General features: G+C 48.1%; 1 protein-coding gene across 1 annotated transcript; it reads left to right on the top strand.

The window, feature by feature from the left end:
* Positions 1 to 2,115: 2,115 nt before the first annotated feature.
* Positions 2,116 to 6,079, top strand: LOC135901095 (uncharacterized). The gene is made up of 5 exons (XM_070532444.1): positions 2,116 to 2,308; positions 2,956 to 3,065; positions 3,719 to 3,849; positions 4,074 to 4,137; positions 5,437 to 6,079. The coding sequence occupies exons 1-5, from the start codon at positions 2,116 to 2,118 to the stop codon at positions 6,028 to 6,030; spliced, it is 1,092 nt and encodes a 363-aa protein (XP_070388545.1). The 3' UTR covers positions 6,031 to 6,079.
* The last annotated feature ends 8,864 nt before the right edge of the window (positions 6,080 to 14,943 follow it).

The raw sequence follows: 14,943 nt of genomic DNA, 5'->3' as shown, positions 1-14,943 counted from the left end.
TTGCCTACTCGCAGTCTCTAGACAGTCTATAAAAAAGTCAATATGGTGTTTCTTTCTTTTTTGTCTACTTCCCTTCTATAGACACCTATAGCGCAAAGTCGATACAGTCTTGTAGTAACAGAGTGATGTGACTGAATTGGCTATCTTGTGCGCATGTCTTCCGTGTCTAAACCCATCGCACGTGTGCCAATAAGCGATGCACCGTGCCTACATAAACCCTTGTCTTTTGTGCAATAAAGGAATCTTGCAAAAGCTGCTGCTGCGTCCTCATCGGCTATTACGCTGGCGACGAGGCACGGTTGTGCCCCTTCGGGGAGGTTGTTGCCGGCAAGATGTCCTTCGGCATTCGTATCGGCGAATTTCACTTAAATGGTAACTCTTCACGGGAGGGTTACGTCGAGCGTACAGAGCTACGCTGGGCTGCAAACAAGCTCGCGGAAGACGCCGACAAGAGGCACTATTGCTGAGCTCCTGTGGGGAGGACACATACTCCCTGATTGCTACCCTCGTAAAGCCTCTTCGACCACCAAACGCTGACTACCAGTCCATCGTAAAAGCCGTGAAGAACCACATCAACCTGAAGCCATGCGAGCTATATTCAAGGCACGTGTTTTCGAAGCGAGATAAGCACGACGTCGAATCTGTCGTAGACTACGTTACAGCTTTACGTAACCTAGCCTATAACTGCGGGTTCACCGACAACCAGCTTCCTCTTGACGTAATGCTGAGGGACCGGTTGTTTTTTGGAATCTCCGACAGCATTGTGCAGCAACGTTTGTTGGCCGAGAAAGACCGGACCTTTAAGACTGCGTACGATCTAGCAGTCACGGCAGAGGCTGCCGCAAAACATCAATGGGTTATGGGCGGCCCGCGTCAGGGCGCCCCAGATTTGACAGCCACAGTGGAAAGGCAACACATAAAGCAGCATAAGAATGGGCAAGATGAAAAAACTTCAAGCCATCATTTGGAATGGCAGTGTTTCCGGTGTTTGGGCAACTACGCTGCACACCGTTGCAGGTTTAAAACAACAGTATGCTTCAACTGTTCCGTGAAAGGACACTTGGCCAAAGCGTACCGGAAGAAACAGAAAGGTCAGGTTAACCACCAGTTGGAAAATATGCAAAACTCGGTGGAAACTGAGAATGATGACATACTAAATATTAGTTAAGTGACTAGCGGTTGCCCCATGTTTATGTTGGCCGTAAATATAGGCGGTAAAATAGTGCCCATGGAAGTCGACTCAGGAGGAGCTAGATCGATTATCAGTCAAAATACGTTCAGCAAACTGAAAGTCGCAAGGGAAGAAGCGGACACCAAGCTCGTAACTTGGGCTAAGGAAGGATTGGACGCCATCGGAAAAGCCACACTTCCGGCCAAATTCAAAGAACAAGTCTCCCAGCTGCCGATACTCGTTGTAAGAAACGAAGGCAGCACGCTTTTGGGTCGTGATTGGTTCAAGGTCCTGAACATTAATGGCGCTGGGCTTCACAGCATCAAACAAAACGTAGAAGCCCTTATCAAAAATTTTCTGGATGTTCTTGGCGAAACATTTCCAGGCGCCGCTCGGCCACCACTACACATCGAGCTGAAGTAGGACGCCCGGCACAAGTTTCTAAAATGCCGCAGCATTCCGTTCGCACTTAAGGATGACGCCACCACAGAACTGGAAAAGCTGGAACCTCAAGGTGTTCTGCAACCGACGCAGTACTCCGAATGAGACACCCCTGTGGTCATCGTCCGTAAAAAAGATGAGTCATTAAGAATATGCGGCTACTATCGAACTACAGTCAACCAAGCGGTAAGGAACAACATTTATCCTTTACCTACTAGCAAGGAACTTTTCGCAAAGTTGGGGAAGGCCGTATTTTTTCTAAAATTGATTAAACGCAAGCGTACCAGCAACTTGCAGTTGATGATGCTTCAGCAGAAGTGCTCACGATAAATCCAGTAAAGGGCCTGTACAAAGTGCGACATTTGCCGTTTGGTGTGTCGGTGGCACCAGGATTATTTCAAAGAGCAATTGATACAGTGCTTGCAGGTCTATGCCAAGCCGCGGCATGCCTCGATGACGTCCTTGTGGCCAGCGAAACGGCAGAGGAGCACCACGAAGTCCTCATGGAGGTTCTCAACCGACTGTCAAAAGCGGGACTGCGTATACAAGGCGCCAAGTGTCAGTTCTTCAAAGAGAGCCTGGAGTACTTGGGGCACCAGATAGACGCAAATGGCATCTACCTGTCAAAGGCCAAAGTCGAGGTGATTCACAAAGCACCTGCACCAAAGAACAAGAATGGGCTCCAAGCTTTTCTAGGTATGGTGAATTTCTACAATCGCTTTCTAAAGTGTTGGTCTGAAGTTGCCGAAGTGCTCTACCGCCTACTGGACAGCGACAGTGCGTGGAAGTGGGGTGAAGAGCAGCAACTAGCTTTCGAAAGACTAAAAACGTTGCTGACATCCGAGTCACGCTTAGTGCATTTCAACCCTGATGCACCCTTAATTCTGTCTTGTGGCGCATCACCCGTGGGTGTGGGAGCTGTATTGGCTCACAGCGATGCTCAAAGACGCGAGCAACCTGCTGCTTATGCGTCAAGAACACTCACTAAGGCGGAACGTAATTACGCCCATATTGACCGTGATGCTCTAGCTATTGTCTATGACTTCCGTTAGTTTCACCAGTACCTCTGTGGGCGAGAATTCCGCATCTTGACAGTTCATAAGCCCCTACTGGGTATATGTCAACGAAACAAGCAGATTCCCATCGTTTTGTTACCGCGCATGTTGCGGTAGTCTTTGTTGTTGTCTAATTACGAATACAAACTGGAGTATAGATGGACGCAAGATCACGGGCAAACGCTGACTGTCTAAGCAGGCTACCGATACCCGGTTACAGGAGGGACGTCGAGCCTCCTGGCGACGTCTTTTTGTTGGAAGCAATGGAGTACCCTCCTGTGAGCGCAGCAGACGTCGCATCAGCCACTCTGCGTGATCGTTGCCTGTCGCGTGTGAAGAAATGGGTCGCGACTGGCTGGCCAGAACAAGGTGTGCCCCCAGAATATGCCGCCTATCAGGTGAGACACGAAGAGCTGTCTTTTCACCGTGACTGCCTTCTGTGGGGTAATAGGGTCATACTGCCAGAAGAACTGAGCGAAAATGTCCTCGCCATTCTGCATGCAAATCACCCTGGCATAACGGCCATGAAAGCTCTGGCAAGGTCATATGTGTGGTGGCCGAAGATCGATGTACAGATTGAAGATTTCGTGCGTCGTTGCAAACTCTGTCAAGAGAAAAGGCAAAACGAACCTAAAACGCCTGTGCATTTCTGGATGAAACCCGAAAGCCCATGGAGCAGTATTCACATAGATTTTGCAGGGCTGGTTAAGGGCAGTTTCTTTCTTGTTGTCGTGGACGCGCTATCAAATTGGGCCGAGATCAAGATATTGCCATCGCTTCACTCCTCAGCTGTGATCGAAAAACTACGAAGAATGTTTGCTTCATATGGATTGCCAGAGTTAGTTGTTTCTGATAACGGCACAGCCTTCTCGAGCAACGAAATGCAATCTTTCTTGAACAAAAATGGTGTGCGCTGCATGCACACAGCGCCCTATATAATCCCGCAAGCGACGGAAGGGCTGGTCGCATGGTTCGCGAGCTAAATTTTGCGCTCAGAAAGCAGGGCCAGGGCACAGTGGCGTGTAATGTTTCTTGTTTTTTATTCAAGCAGCACTCCATGCCCCACTCGGAAACCAGGAGGACGCCAGCAGAGCTCATGCTGGGCAGGAGCTTCCAGTCTGTCTTGTCGAGAGTGCACCCTGACGAGAAAGGCCCTGGAGGTACCAAGCCGCCATCCTCGAGGTAGTTTCTGCACGGTGACCCGGTGTATGTGCGGAACTTCTCTCGTGGTCCTAAGTGGCTGGCCGCACGGATACTGCGTCGCTTGGGCCACGTCATGTACAAAGTACAGATTTCGGATGGTTCAGTACACCGATGTCATCGCAACCACGTGCGGAGAGCATGGGATGCTGTACGGATAGTCCATCACGCTAACCCCTTCAAGCTTCCAGCGACTGAAACTGCAGTGCAGAGATCGCCTATCCTTCCAGCGACGCAAACTGCAGTGCAGAGATCGCTTATGCCAGAAGTGTACGATTTTTCATAACAATATTTTTGTGGGGCATTACTTTCTCTGTGTGTGTAATAATTTGAAAACTACCGTAGTTTTCCGTTAACCTTAGCGAAAGAAGTGTCTTGTCTTACATAAAAAAAAAAAAACGTGAGTGACTTTTTTGGCGTACTACGGCAAGAGGCACGTGGATACCTAACGGAAGAAATGATAATAATAATAATAATATTTGGGGTTTTACGTGCCAAAACCACCTTCTGATTATGAGGCACGCCGTAGTGGAGGACTCCGGAAATTTTGACCACCTGGGGTTCTTTAACGTGCACCTAAATCTAAGCACACGGGTGTTTTCGCATTTCGCCCCCATCGAAATGCGGCCGCCGTGGCCGGGATTCGATCCCGCGACCTCGTGCTCAGCAGCCCAACACCATAGCCACTGAGCAACCACGGCGGGTCCGGAAGAAATGAGGTATAGGTGCTTTTTTAACACCGGTTGTTGCTCGCAGCAGACTTATGTCGCCAAATGAAATTGTGTAAGAAAGCTGTATGTATAGCATATAATAGCAATTTCTTCTGCAAGAAATAACAGAAAGATAAAAAAAAATGCCAGTTTCTCAGATGTCGAAAGAGACCGACCGGCAACGAAGGTTGGTGCCATAATTTGACAGTATTTATTTATATACACTCCAATACGACTCGCTCGTGCTCACCGTCATGGCGCGCAAATATACCAGTGTGGGAATTTCTGTCCTTGTATGAATGTTTTCTAGCCTTGGACGATATCTCCAAGCTTCTGAAACCCATCCCCCCTTAAAAAATTTACGTATCTTGGAACAATTCTCCCATTCGGAGACGTTTCTTTTCTGCAAAAAGTTTGAGTCATCGTCATAGGCGTCCAATGTCCGCCTAATGTAAGTTAGTACTTCTACATTTCTCAAATGATCAAGAGATGCGTGTTAGCTGTAGTTCAATTTCGGCTTTCGCTTTCCCTCACAAGAGAAACTATCCACTGAAACTACTGATATACAGAATGGAAGAGCTGACACAATTCCATGAAAGATGTATCACATAATCTCAGTTGCGTTAGTAAATTTCCTCTCTGTAATGCCCTTTCGTATAATCGCGCTTGCTACATCCCAGAAACACATGTTCTGTTTCTTCGTGGGGCACGTTCTCGCGATTATATGACTGCGCTTCCCAGTTACTTGCGCAATGCCAAGAAATCAACCTGAACAGCCCTATAACGTCCATTCTGTCTGACATTTCACCGCTCCGCGCTGTAACAGAGATTCAATTACTGAAATCGTTTGTTGTCACAGGCCTTCTCTACCATTGCTCTGTTTGCCGTCGTGGCGTACACGGCTTTCGCCGAAGAGGCCGCCAAGAAAGACGTGGAAAAGGAAGATAATAAGGACGTGGAAGGCCGTGGTGGCGTCCTGGGTGGCTTGGGTGGTTATGGCGCAGGCATCGGACCTGGCCTTGCGGGCGCTGGACTTGGAGGCCCCGGGCTTGTCGGTGGCGGAGTAGTCGGCAGCCCAGCTCTTGTCGGAGCTGGTCTCGGGCATGGAGTTGGCCTGGGACACGGCGTCGGCGGCGGCTTCCAGTCGGGATACGCTGCTACTGCCGGAGGACACCAGGCTGGCTTCCAGAAAGGCGCCGTGGGACACAACCAGGGGTCCGGTGCCTTCGCTGGCGGCTTTTCAAACAAGAACGTGAACGCCTACAACAACAACCAGGGCTACAGCCACAGCTCGGGCTTCTCCTCCAGCGACAGCAAGAACTTCGGCTCTGGCCACCAGCAGGGTTCTTCTGGTTTCCACGGAGGCGCCGCCGGAAACCAGGCCGGATTCGGACACTCCTCTTTCCGAAAGGCGGCGGGAGTGGGCCACGCGGGCGTCGGCCTCCACGGCTAAATGTGGGCACCATTTACGCATTGTGTAAAGTACTGGAAAATCACCTTGATGGCAATTTTCCGAGAGTTGGCACAATTAACTTTCGTCGCGTTTCCTGGAGGTTGTACCAGATGTATATTTGACCTAGTTAAAATGCTTACATCTTTTTTCTCTTGCAGAATTAAAGGCCACATTGATCGTGACGCCATGTTCCTCTTTCCACGTTCACTCGCCAGACCGTCCAAAGATTTAATAAAGTTTGCTTTACGAACAAGCTTCTTTTTATTCGTCATTCGGACTACAAAAAGAAACATGGTATTTAGAGCGTAGGTATACAATTAGATGGTAATTGTAGTTACTAATTTATTGGAGCCTAGGGAACCATATAGACGAGGCCATAGAGGAAGATGTCTTGATAAAAACGATGTTTCATGTCCTTAGGGGTAATGAAAATTTTAAGTGTTTCTTAGGAAAGATAGAGGCACAAGACGTATTGGGCTCTGGCTTACACCTGCTTTGATTAGGCTTTAATGCTTACTTTCCTTACATGAAGCTGCATCTTTTAACGTTGTTTTTTTTTATTACTCAGTCTACAAGTATATCCGTCCACTCACATGACCTATTTTTCTTCAATCTTTTTCATGCATTGAAAATAAATAATTGCTCGCGTGTTAGAGAGTGACGGCACAACTCGAGAACTGCGAGTAACCTTTTGTTAGTACTAGGTATGATAACCCAACCATGTCCTGTTTCGGGCTATGAAAAAGAGAGCGCTTACCCGCCGTGGTTGCTTAGCGGCTATGGTGTTGGGCTGCTAAGCACGAGGCCGCGTGATCGAATCCCAGCCACGGCGGCCGCATTTAGATGGGGGAGAAATGCGAAAACACCCGTTTACTTAGATTTAGGTGCACGGTAAAGAACCCCAGGTGGTCCAAATTTTCGGAGTCCCCCACTACGGCGTGCCTCATAATCAGAAAGTAGTTTTGGCACGTAAAATCCCATAATTTAAAAAGAGAGCGATTATATAAACGAAAACTTCAGTCGGACATCTGTAGTATGTTGCTATTGGGGGCGAGGACTTACGGAGTTGCCATCTCACGGAAGCGCCTCGCTTGCGTAGTATGAGGGATAACGCGGCGCGCTCCTGATAGGTTTGGCTTACGGCGCTGAATGAAAACACCACACGGCTGCCCTCGTGGACATTTCTGTAAGTACTCTCGAAAGGAAACAAGCCTTTTATTGTTAAAATCATAATTTTGGGCAAATAGAAAGCACAGAATCGTTTACAGACACCATCTCTTTACCGAATACGCACAGTGAACGCCCCCTGCGCGCGGTCGCCGCGATGAAGTCCCTCGAATCGGCTTCTTCCGTTAAAAACTGACAATCGCGGATAGCGAACTATGTGAAATATGTTATTATAGTGTGCTGTTTGTGTAACCAAATGGAGTCTAACAGAATGAAGCTTTAATGCAACGATCGCACGGGTTCGCGATGACCGACTGCACGTCTGCGTGCATGTCAGCGCACAATGTTTCGGTTTCCCTTCGAGCGCGTTTTCGCACCATGCCGTGAGCTTTATGCTGCAGCATATGAGCATTTGACAGTACACAAGCAAAGATTGTTGCGTGGAAACTATCAGAGCTGTTCAAAAATAATCTCGTCATAACTAGGGACTTCGATGCCTACGAAGGCAATTTGGGATGTACCGTTGCGACGATTCAATCTTTTTTTTTTCCCTTTTATTCTATCATGCACCGCAAAACTCCCGTGAGATTAGGTCAGGCCAAAATTACGGACTGGCCTGCTTTTCGGAAAGATGAACACCCCAGAAGCCTAGAGGACATTGAGGAGTTGACCAAGAACGTGATGGACTTGGTTACCAAGTACACAAAAACCATCCAACTCACTGCGGACAATCCCGAAGTCGACCCACACCTACTTCACCTCTGGGAGGCCAGACGAGGACTTTTGAAGAGATGGAAGAAGCAGAAGAGAAACCGCAAACTCAAGATCCGCATTGCCGCAGTCTCGCGGCAGGCGGAGGAGTATGCTGAAAAACTCGGACGTCAGAACTGGAATCAAGTGTGCGACCAGTTACAGGGAACCCTCAGCAACCGAAAGACCTGGGCCATCCTAAAGACCCTTCTGGCGAAGACGGAATCAAAAACTGCCACGAGGCAACACATACAAAGACTTATACACAACTTCCAGGGAACCGAAGAAGAAGTGCTCGAAGCCATCACCGGGAAATACATCGGAGACGAGGAGCAACGAAAGACGCAGCCAGTCATTCACCCGGAGTACGAGGGGGAACCCAATCCGGATTTGGACCAACCTTTCACCAAGTCGGAGATCGTGGCAGCCTTAAGAAATCTCACAAGAAACACGATGCCCGGCAGGGATAAAATTAACAACAAGACCCTCCGTAACCTGGACGACGGGGCGACGGAGAGTTTACTAAAGTATATCAATGAAAGCTGGGAGACCGGCAGTATACCGGCTTCCTGGAAGCACGCGGACGTAACGATGATCCCGAAACCCGGCAAGCCCATCAATCTACAGAACCTGCGTCCGATCTCTCTCACGTCATGCGCGGGAAAACTCTTCGAGCACATGGTCCACAATCGTCTCTCGCCCTACCTGGAAGAAGGTGGGCACCTGCCGAACACTATGTTCGGTTTCCGGCCTAACCTCTCCACCCAGGACATTCTACTTCAGCTTAAAGAAGAAGTCATCGACGGCCTCAGCACATTCCACAAGAGTGCCATCCTGGCACTCGACGTGAAGGGAGCCTTCGACAACGTCTGACATGAAGCAGTGCTAAACAGCCTACAACATACCAACTGCGGACGGCGGACATACAACTACGTCCGGGACTTCCTGACGGGTAGAACGGCGACCATAGGCCTGGGGCATCTCAGGACCGAGAAGCTCCAAATACCGCAGAAAGGAACCCCCCAGGGGTCGGTGATCTCCCCGTTGCTGTTGAATATAGCGATGAGGGGATTGCCGAACCTCTTGGAGAACATCAGGGGTATCCGTCACGCAATGTATGCAGACGACCTGACCATGTGGACGTGCACGGGATCGGCAGGCGAACAACAAGACGCCCTGCAGGAAGCTATCGACAGGACGGAGCAGTATCTACACCGCTGCGGTCTTTCATGCGCGCCGGAAAAGTCGGAGCTCCTGATCCTCAAAAAGAGGACAAGAGGGCGGCCTCCGCAGGAGACACCTGACCCAACGTTGACACTAAATGGAGTCAACATACCCAAGGTGGACGCACTCCGTATTCTGGGCCTCACTCTCCAGAAGGACGGTGCCGGTCTCGCCGCCATTAAAAACTGCAAGCGACAGTTACTCAAGTCGCGCACTTAGTGCGAAGAGTGACAAACAAAAAGCACGGCCTGAAAGAGCAGGACACAATCAGATTAGTACAAGCCCTGATAATCAGTAGAGTCACTTACGGCACCCCGTACCTGGGTCTCAAGAACAGCGAGAGAGACAAATTGAACACCCTGATACGAAAGACCTACAAGCTGGCACTAGGGCTTCCACCGACGCCGTCGACGGAGAAGCTACTCAGCCTGGGCATCCACAATACTTGGGAGGAACTAGTAGAGGCCCACAAGACGAGCCAGATAGAGCGACTCAAGCTCACCAGCACGGGTAGGGACACGTTAATAAGACTGGGCTACCCACTTGAATATGAATCCACAAAACAGCGGGTTCCTCTACCCCTGAGGGAGAAGATCACGGTGGCCAACATCCCGAGAAACATGCACCCTGAACACCACAGAGAAAGGAGGCGAGCGAGAGTGAAAGCTCTACGTAAGGCCTACGAAGGACCAAAACAAGGAGAAGTCCGATACACCGACGCGGCAAAGTACAAGAACAGAGCGGCCCACGCTATCAGCGTGATCAACGGCCAAGGACAAGAGGTAGCAGCGGCCTCGGTACGCACTCCAGACATCGACTGCGCGGAAGAAACGGCGATAGCCCTGGCGGCCACTACGGGACAGCAAGAGGAAGATCTAATCACAATTATCACCGACTCACAAACAGCATGTAGAAATTATCAAAAGGGCCGCATTTCCAAACAAGCCCTCAGCATCCTCGAAAAACGAGACAATTTTCCAGAAGTGCACATTGTTTGGGCCCCGGGACACGAGTCCCTGGCGGGTAATGTAGCGGCTAATGCCGCTGCCCGAGATTACATTCTCCGGGCTATCCCACCAGGTTCACGAGCACCGGTAGACCAACAAGATAGCGTCCCGAAAAGATACGCCGATATCCTGAGCCACTACAGACTGGGTAGAATGATCTATCCACCCCCGCATCCCCAGCTGACAAGAGAAGAGGCGGTGATCTTCCGAAGACTACAGACCGGCACATTCCCGCACGGCACCCTGCTACACGCCATGTATCCCACGAGCTATACTCACAAATGCGCCTTCTGCTCCACGCCCAATACCCTCTACCACATGGTATGGGAATGTCAAAAAAACCCATCGACACCGCCCATCACCGGACCAACCGTCGAGCAGTGGGAGGCACAGCTGACAAGCTCGACCCCTGAAGACCAGCATCGCCTGGTAAACAGGGCCAAGCTATCAGCTCAGGCCCACGGCATCCTGGACTATGGACGCCGCCCACCTCGGACGATTTTACCGTCGGCTCATTTCAACTAATAAAGTTTATTCCTCCTCCTGCCTTTTATTCTAAAGACTTGGACATTTCAATACCATTATTTCTCAAGTTGCGTCGCACTGTATGTTTATCCGTCTTCTCAGCGAGATATTACCCGCTGCTTCTTTTTTTTAATCCAGTACATGTCATCGTTTGGTGCTACACAAGCATGAGCATGTGCCATGCCTTTTTTAATGTGCTTTTTACCGCTCCACTTGCATTGCAGCGAACTTGCCAGTGTCGAGGATCAACAAGTTCATAGATCGAAGCTTCATGACATTTGCCGAGTAGCGTGCGCGGGCGACCGTCTCAGTGTGTGCTTTCTGCTGCTCCCAGAATATGGCAGTCCCGACTTCGTATCAGGAATCTTCCTCGTGCAAGTGCTTGCAATTGTAGCCGATGGCTGCTTGCAGCTTCTAAGTTTCGCCATCCGAGCTTCACGGGTCCTGTGGTTATGTGTGAAGGCTGACACCGGGCACCGTTGTGTACATCCGGCCCTGCGGCACCGAGCAGTAGCCTACCATGTCGGACGCCTGCAAAGGCAGCCACTACCTGCTATAGGGCTTGCAAGTGTTGTCAAGCGCACACATGAATCGGGAAAACATTCCCACTTAATTAGAGCCGCAGCGCACGGGAAACTTTAAAGTTTCGTTTTCAGCTTGCTACGGCGCTTCCGAAGCAGCCGACGCAGCCGCTGTGTCCACGTGGTCATTCCTACCATGTAACGCCGACGGGGGTGCCAGCTTTCCAGTGGCGCTGCTCGCCCCCAATACACTTTTATGAACATCTGAAAGTGTTTGTTTCCTTTCTTGCACATTAACTTATGTATCTCCTTCAGTCATATCGTTGCAGTTGTGTACGATACTTGTTTGTTACAGTTTCGCACACGGGTAACATGTAAAACATCACAGATATTGTGCGACACGTAAATGGAACTCTCTGCTTAATCAATATTGCTGCATTTCACTTCAATGCAGATAATATTTGCAAACGCAATGGGAAGTTTGATGGCAAGTTGGATGTGCCAACTTCCTTCAGCAATTGGCGAATCGAGAGGTATTTTTTTCTGTCTCATGAAAATTTTTCCTTTACCTCGTAAATGATTTTTGAGGCACTCGCCCAATTCTTTTCATAAATGTATGCGAAAGACCGCGTATACAATATTTCGAGATTGAATTACTCTTTAATTACGATTTGTCACTAAATGTTCAACAAACGCTCCTTATGCAAACTTAATATTTTCCAATGGGTTATGCGTGATTTTGGAATCACATTATGTAATTTTGACACTCTAGCCTGAAGTCCATGATTATACGTGGCTGAAGCATGTTGACTATATTTTAACAGTTGTACGTTGGTGGTTGTGATTGATAGTATATTTTAACAGTTGTATGTTGGTGGTTGTGATTGATAGCATGGTTTGCTTTCTCGACAAGGAAGTTAAAGCATTGACTAGGCTGGCACTTCCGCCTTACTGTAGCATAAATTTGGCTGAGCTTTGTTAGTATTCGTGAGGCTCCACAGATTCTTAGTTTCCCTCAAGCTTCCTCGAGAAACTAACAAAACCTGAATGTATTGAGCCGCTTTCCCCGCATTGAAAGGACTACATGACAATGAAACAATGCGCGCTCAAAAGTGACGACAACATTGAGAAGAGGACAGAGCGATCACAATGGCTAAATGAAATATTAACTATAGCCGTGATTCTTCTGGAGGCGTCTTGACCTGTGTCAGTCTTCCTGTCTCGCCTGTTCTCGGTCTACACGATATTGCTGTTATAAGATTTTGAGTGCTAATATGTTCTTGCCCCATCAAGCATGGCAGCCCGCGAGTAATGACATAATTACTTACCCCTGATTTGCCAACAATCTGTCTTTGTAAAGCCTGATATCTGCTGATTGGCTGAAGGAACTCCTCGGAATCGGTGGCCATCGTCCTCGGAATATGTGGCCAGCGGTTGTCACTAAAGCCAGTTTGAACGCATTCCAAGTACCGGAGAGAGACCTAGCTCCGTTGCACACTGTCATTATATGTCGAGTGCGAAGAGAGGTAAAAGGTCGAGACATTGAACAGGACAACACACATTTGACAATGGAGGTAAATGAAGAATTACTTGTACGTGAAGCAACGGCCCTGCCTCTGGGTAGCAGTATAAATAATCTCAAATAGGAATAGTGGCAGGGGTGGGCGCTGCACATGTTGTGGTTGGAAAACAAAGTTAGGGATACTTCACTGATTGCATAGTTGATCTTCATTTCCAGAACACTTCGAACGTCGGCACATGGGGAAAAGTGTTTAAATGCGATTATTGCGCGCTACAAACATTTTTGATAGATTTCGATAGGCGGTGAGGTTCGAAGCATGTGCTTCCTAGTACTCCATTTTACTCGTACGTAGATGGGCTAAGTTGCTATGAGGGATTAAACTTATTTCACGAAATATTGATTAAAACGGATAAAATTGAAAGAACCAAACGGTGGCGTACGTGATGTCACACGGGACATCAAGAATATATAAATAATAATAAAGTTCCCATCCGTGCACATTCTCAATAGAAAATAAAAAACAAGTGAAAATAAAGTTCGAACGCATAAGCACTGTCACTACATTGAGGCACGCCCCCTCCCCTATTGCATGAAACCAAAAAAAAATTCACACAGTGCATAATGATCGTTAAAGAATATGTAGGACTCGCCATTGTTCTAAATTAGAAAAAGATTTCGGCTCTTTTGGTCCATAAAGCGCACAAGTTAACAGCCCACGTGATATGTCCTGATATAGTTCACCAAAAGTAAATCACAATGATACAGTGAACTCTATTTCAAGTATGAAGTCGTTGGGGAAGGCGACAGAAGCTGTAATTGACAAAACAAAATTCCTGCGTATCTTGGTGAGTTAACAGAAAGCCTGAATTTTAGTTCAGAGTGCACTGCATAAAGAATACATCTTTTCACTGTGTCGTCGATTCAGACTGCCAAAGACCATTTCACGGAGAGTTTCTTGACGATGTGTTTGATGCTACGGGCGAAGAGAAGAATTATGCCCATGTTGCCGTGCTCATGGGCTTGTTTTGCCATATCATCTGCCCGGTCGTTCCCGGATAATCCAATGGGACTGAGCCCCCACTAAATTACACATAATGACCAGGAGATGCTGCGCTGCGTAAATATTCCGCAACTACAACAGTGTACATCTTGAAACAATAGTGTATGATGTCTTGGTGTGGATGTAACTTATAAGCTCTAGTGTCGACTTCCAGTATGAGCAGACCACCCAGCTCTGAGCTGCGCCACTGTCGGCAAGAAATTTAGTTGATTCTTGTATGGCAAATAGCTCCACTGTAGTGGATTGAGTGAAGTGACAAATCTTATGTAGACGCTGTTCATCTGAGGCTGCAATAATAACAGCACACGCCAAGTCATTCCCGAATGCAGGACCCATATGTGTAATATGTTTTCTGTCTACATGCTTCCCATAAAATTGAAGCTGAACAAGCTGAACAGCCATCAAAGAACGAACTTTGCATTTGTTCTTTCATATTCGGGTAACTGAGCATCCAGATGGGACCCGCTTCCTAAAGGTAGCATTGTCAACAGTGGATGACATTTATCCTTTGTTAAGGTGCTGAAGGTCTGCCGATATTTTTCTCATTTTGCAGCACGGTTATAGATGGCGCCATTTCATCATTGAGTGCAACTTGTTTTTGCTGCGGAATGTAATATCACTTGCAGTACTCGCAACAAGTATCGAGTGTTGGCCGTACCAAAGTCACATGTAGCGTGAGCAAGGTGTCTGTAGAACTGCCCCATCGTGCACTTACCGAGCAGCGCCAAACACGTCTCGCGTTGCTCAGTTTGGTCTCCGCCAGTTGCAAATGTTTTATTCCCGACATGCGTCTATCTAGTATTAACCCAAGAACGGGATTGCTTTGCACGCTTTAGAAAGGATGGTTGTCGAGGCATAGCCTGAAATGCTTCATATTGAAAGACAGCACCACTGACTTACCAATGGAAAGGGACATGCCACACTGAAAATGAAAATTTATCACTGCTTTAATCCTGCCTGCAATGATTATTTTATAGCTTTGACCAAAGATAACGAAGTCCACAAACATTTTGATTATGCATCTACTACTTAAAATGTAGAACTATTTCACACACTGCAATTAAGCCAGATTGTGTTGGTTCTGCCCCGTCGATGTGAGGACGTTGGTGCCGCAAGTTAAGGACACCATGGTACCCC

The sequence above is a fragment of the Dermacentor albipictus genome, chromosome 1, assembly GCF_038994185.2.
Source record: "Dermacentor albipictus isolate Rhodes 1998 colony chromosome 1, USDA_Dalb.pri_finalv2, whole genome shotgun sequence".
Lineage (NCBI taxonomy): Eukaryota > Metazoa > Arthropoda > Arachnida > Ixodida > Ixodidae > Dermacentor > Dermacentor albipictus.
This window is presented reverse-complemented; position numbering and strand designations above follow the sequence as displayed.

Bases quoted from the DNA above. Each gene is read 5' to 3' on its own strand.
- LOC135901095 (XM_070532444.1), top strand. From the start codon at position 2,116: ATGGAGGTTCTCAACCGACTGTCAAAAGCGGGACTGCGTATACAAGGC. The intron at 3,066-3,718 runs GTGAGACACGAA...TTATTCAAGCAG, and splicing joins CAGAATATGCCGCCTATCAG to CACTCCATGCCCCACTCGGA. The intron at 4,138-5,436 runs GTACGATTTTTC...TTGTTGTCACAG, and splicing joins AGATCGCTTATGCCAGAAGT to GCCTTCTCTACCATTGCTCT.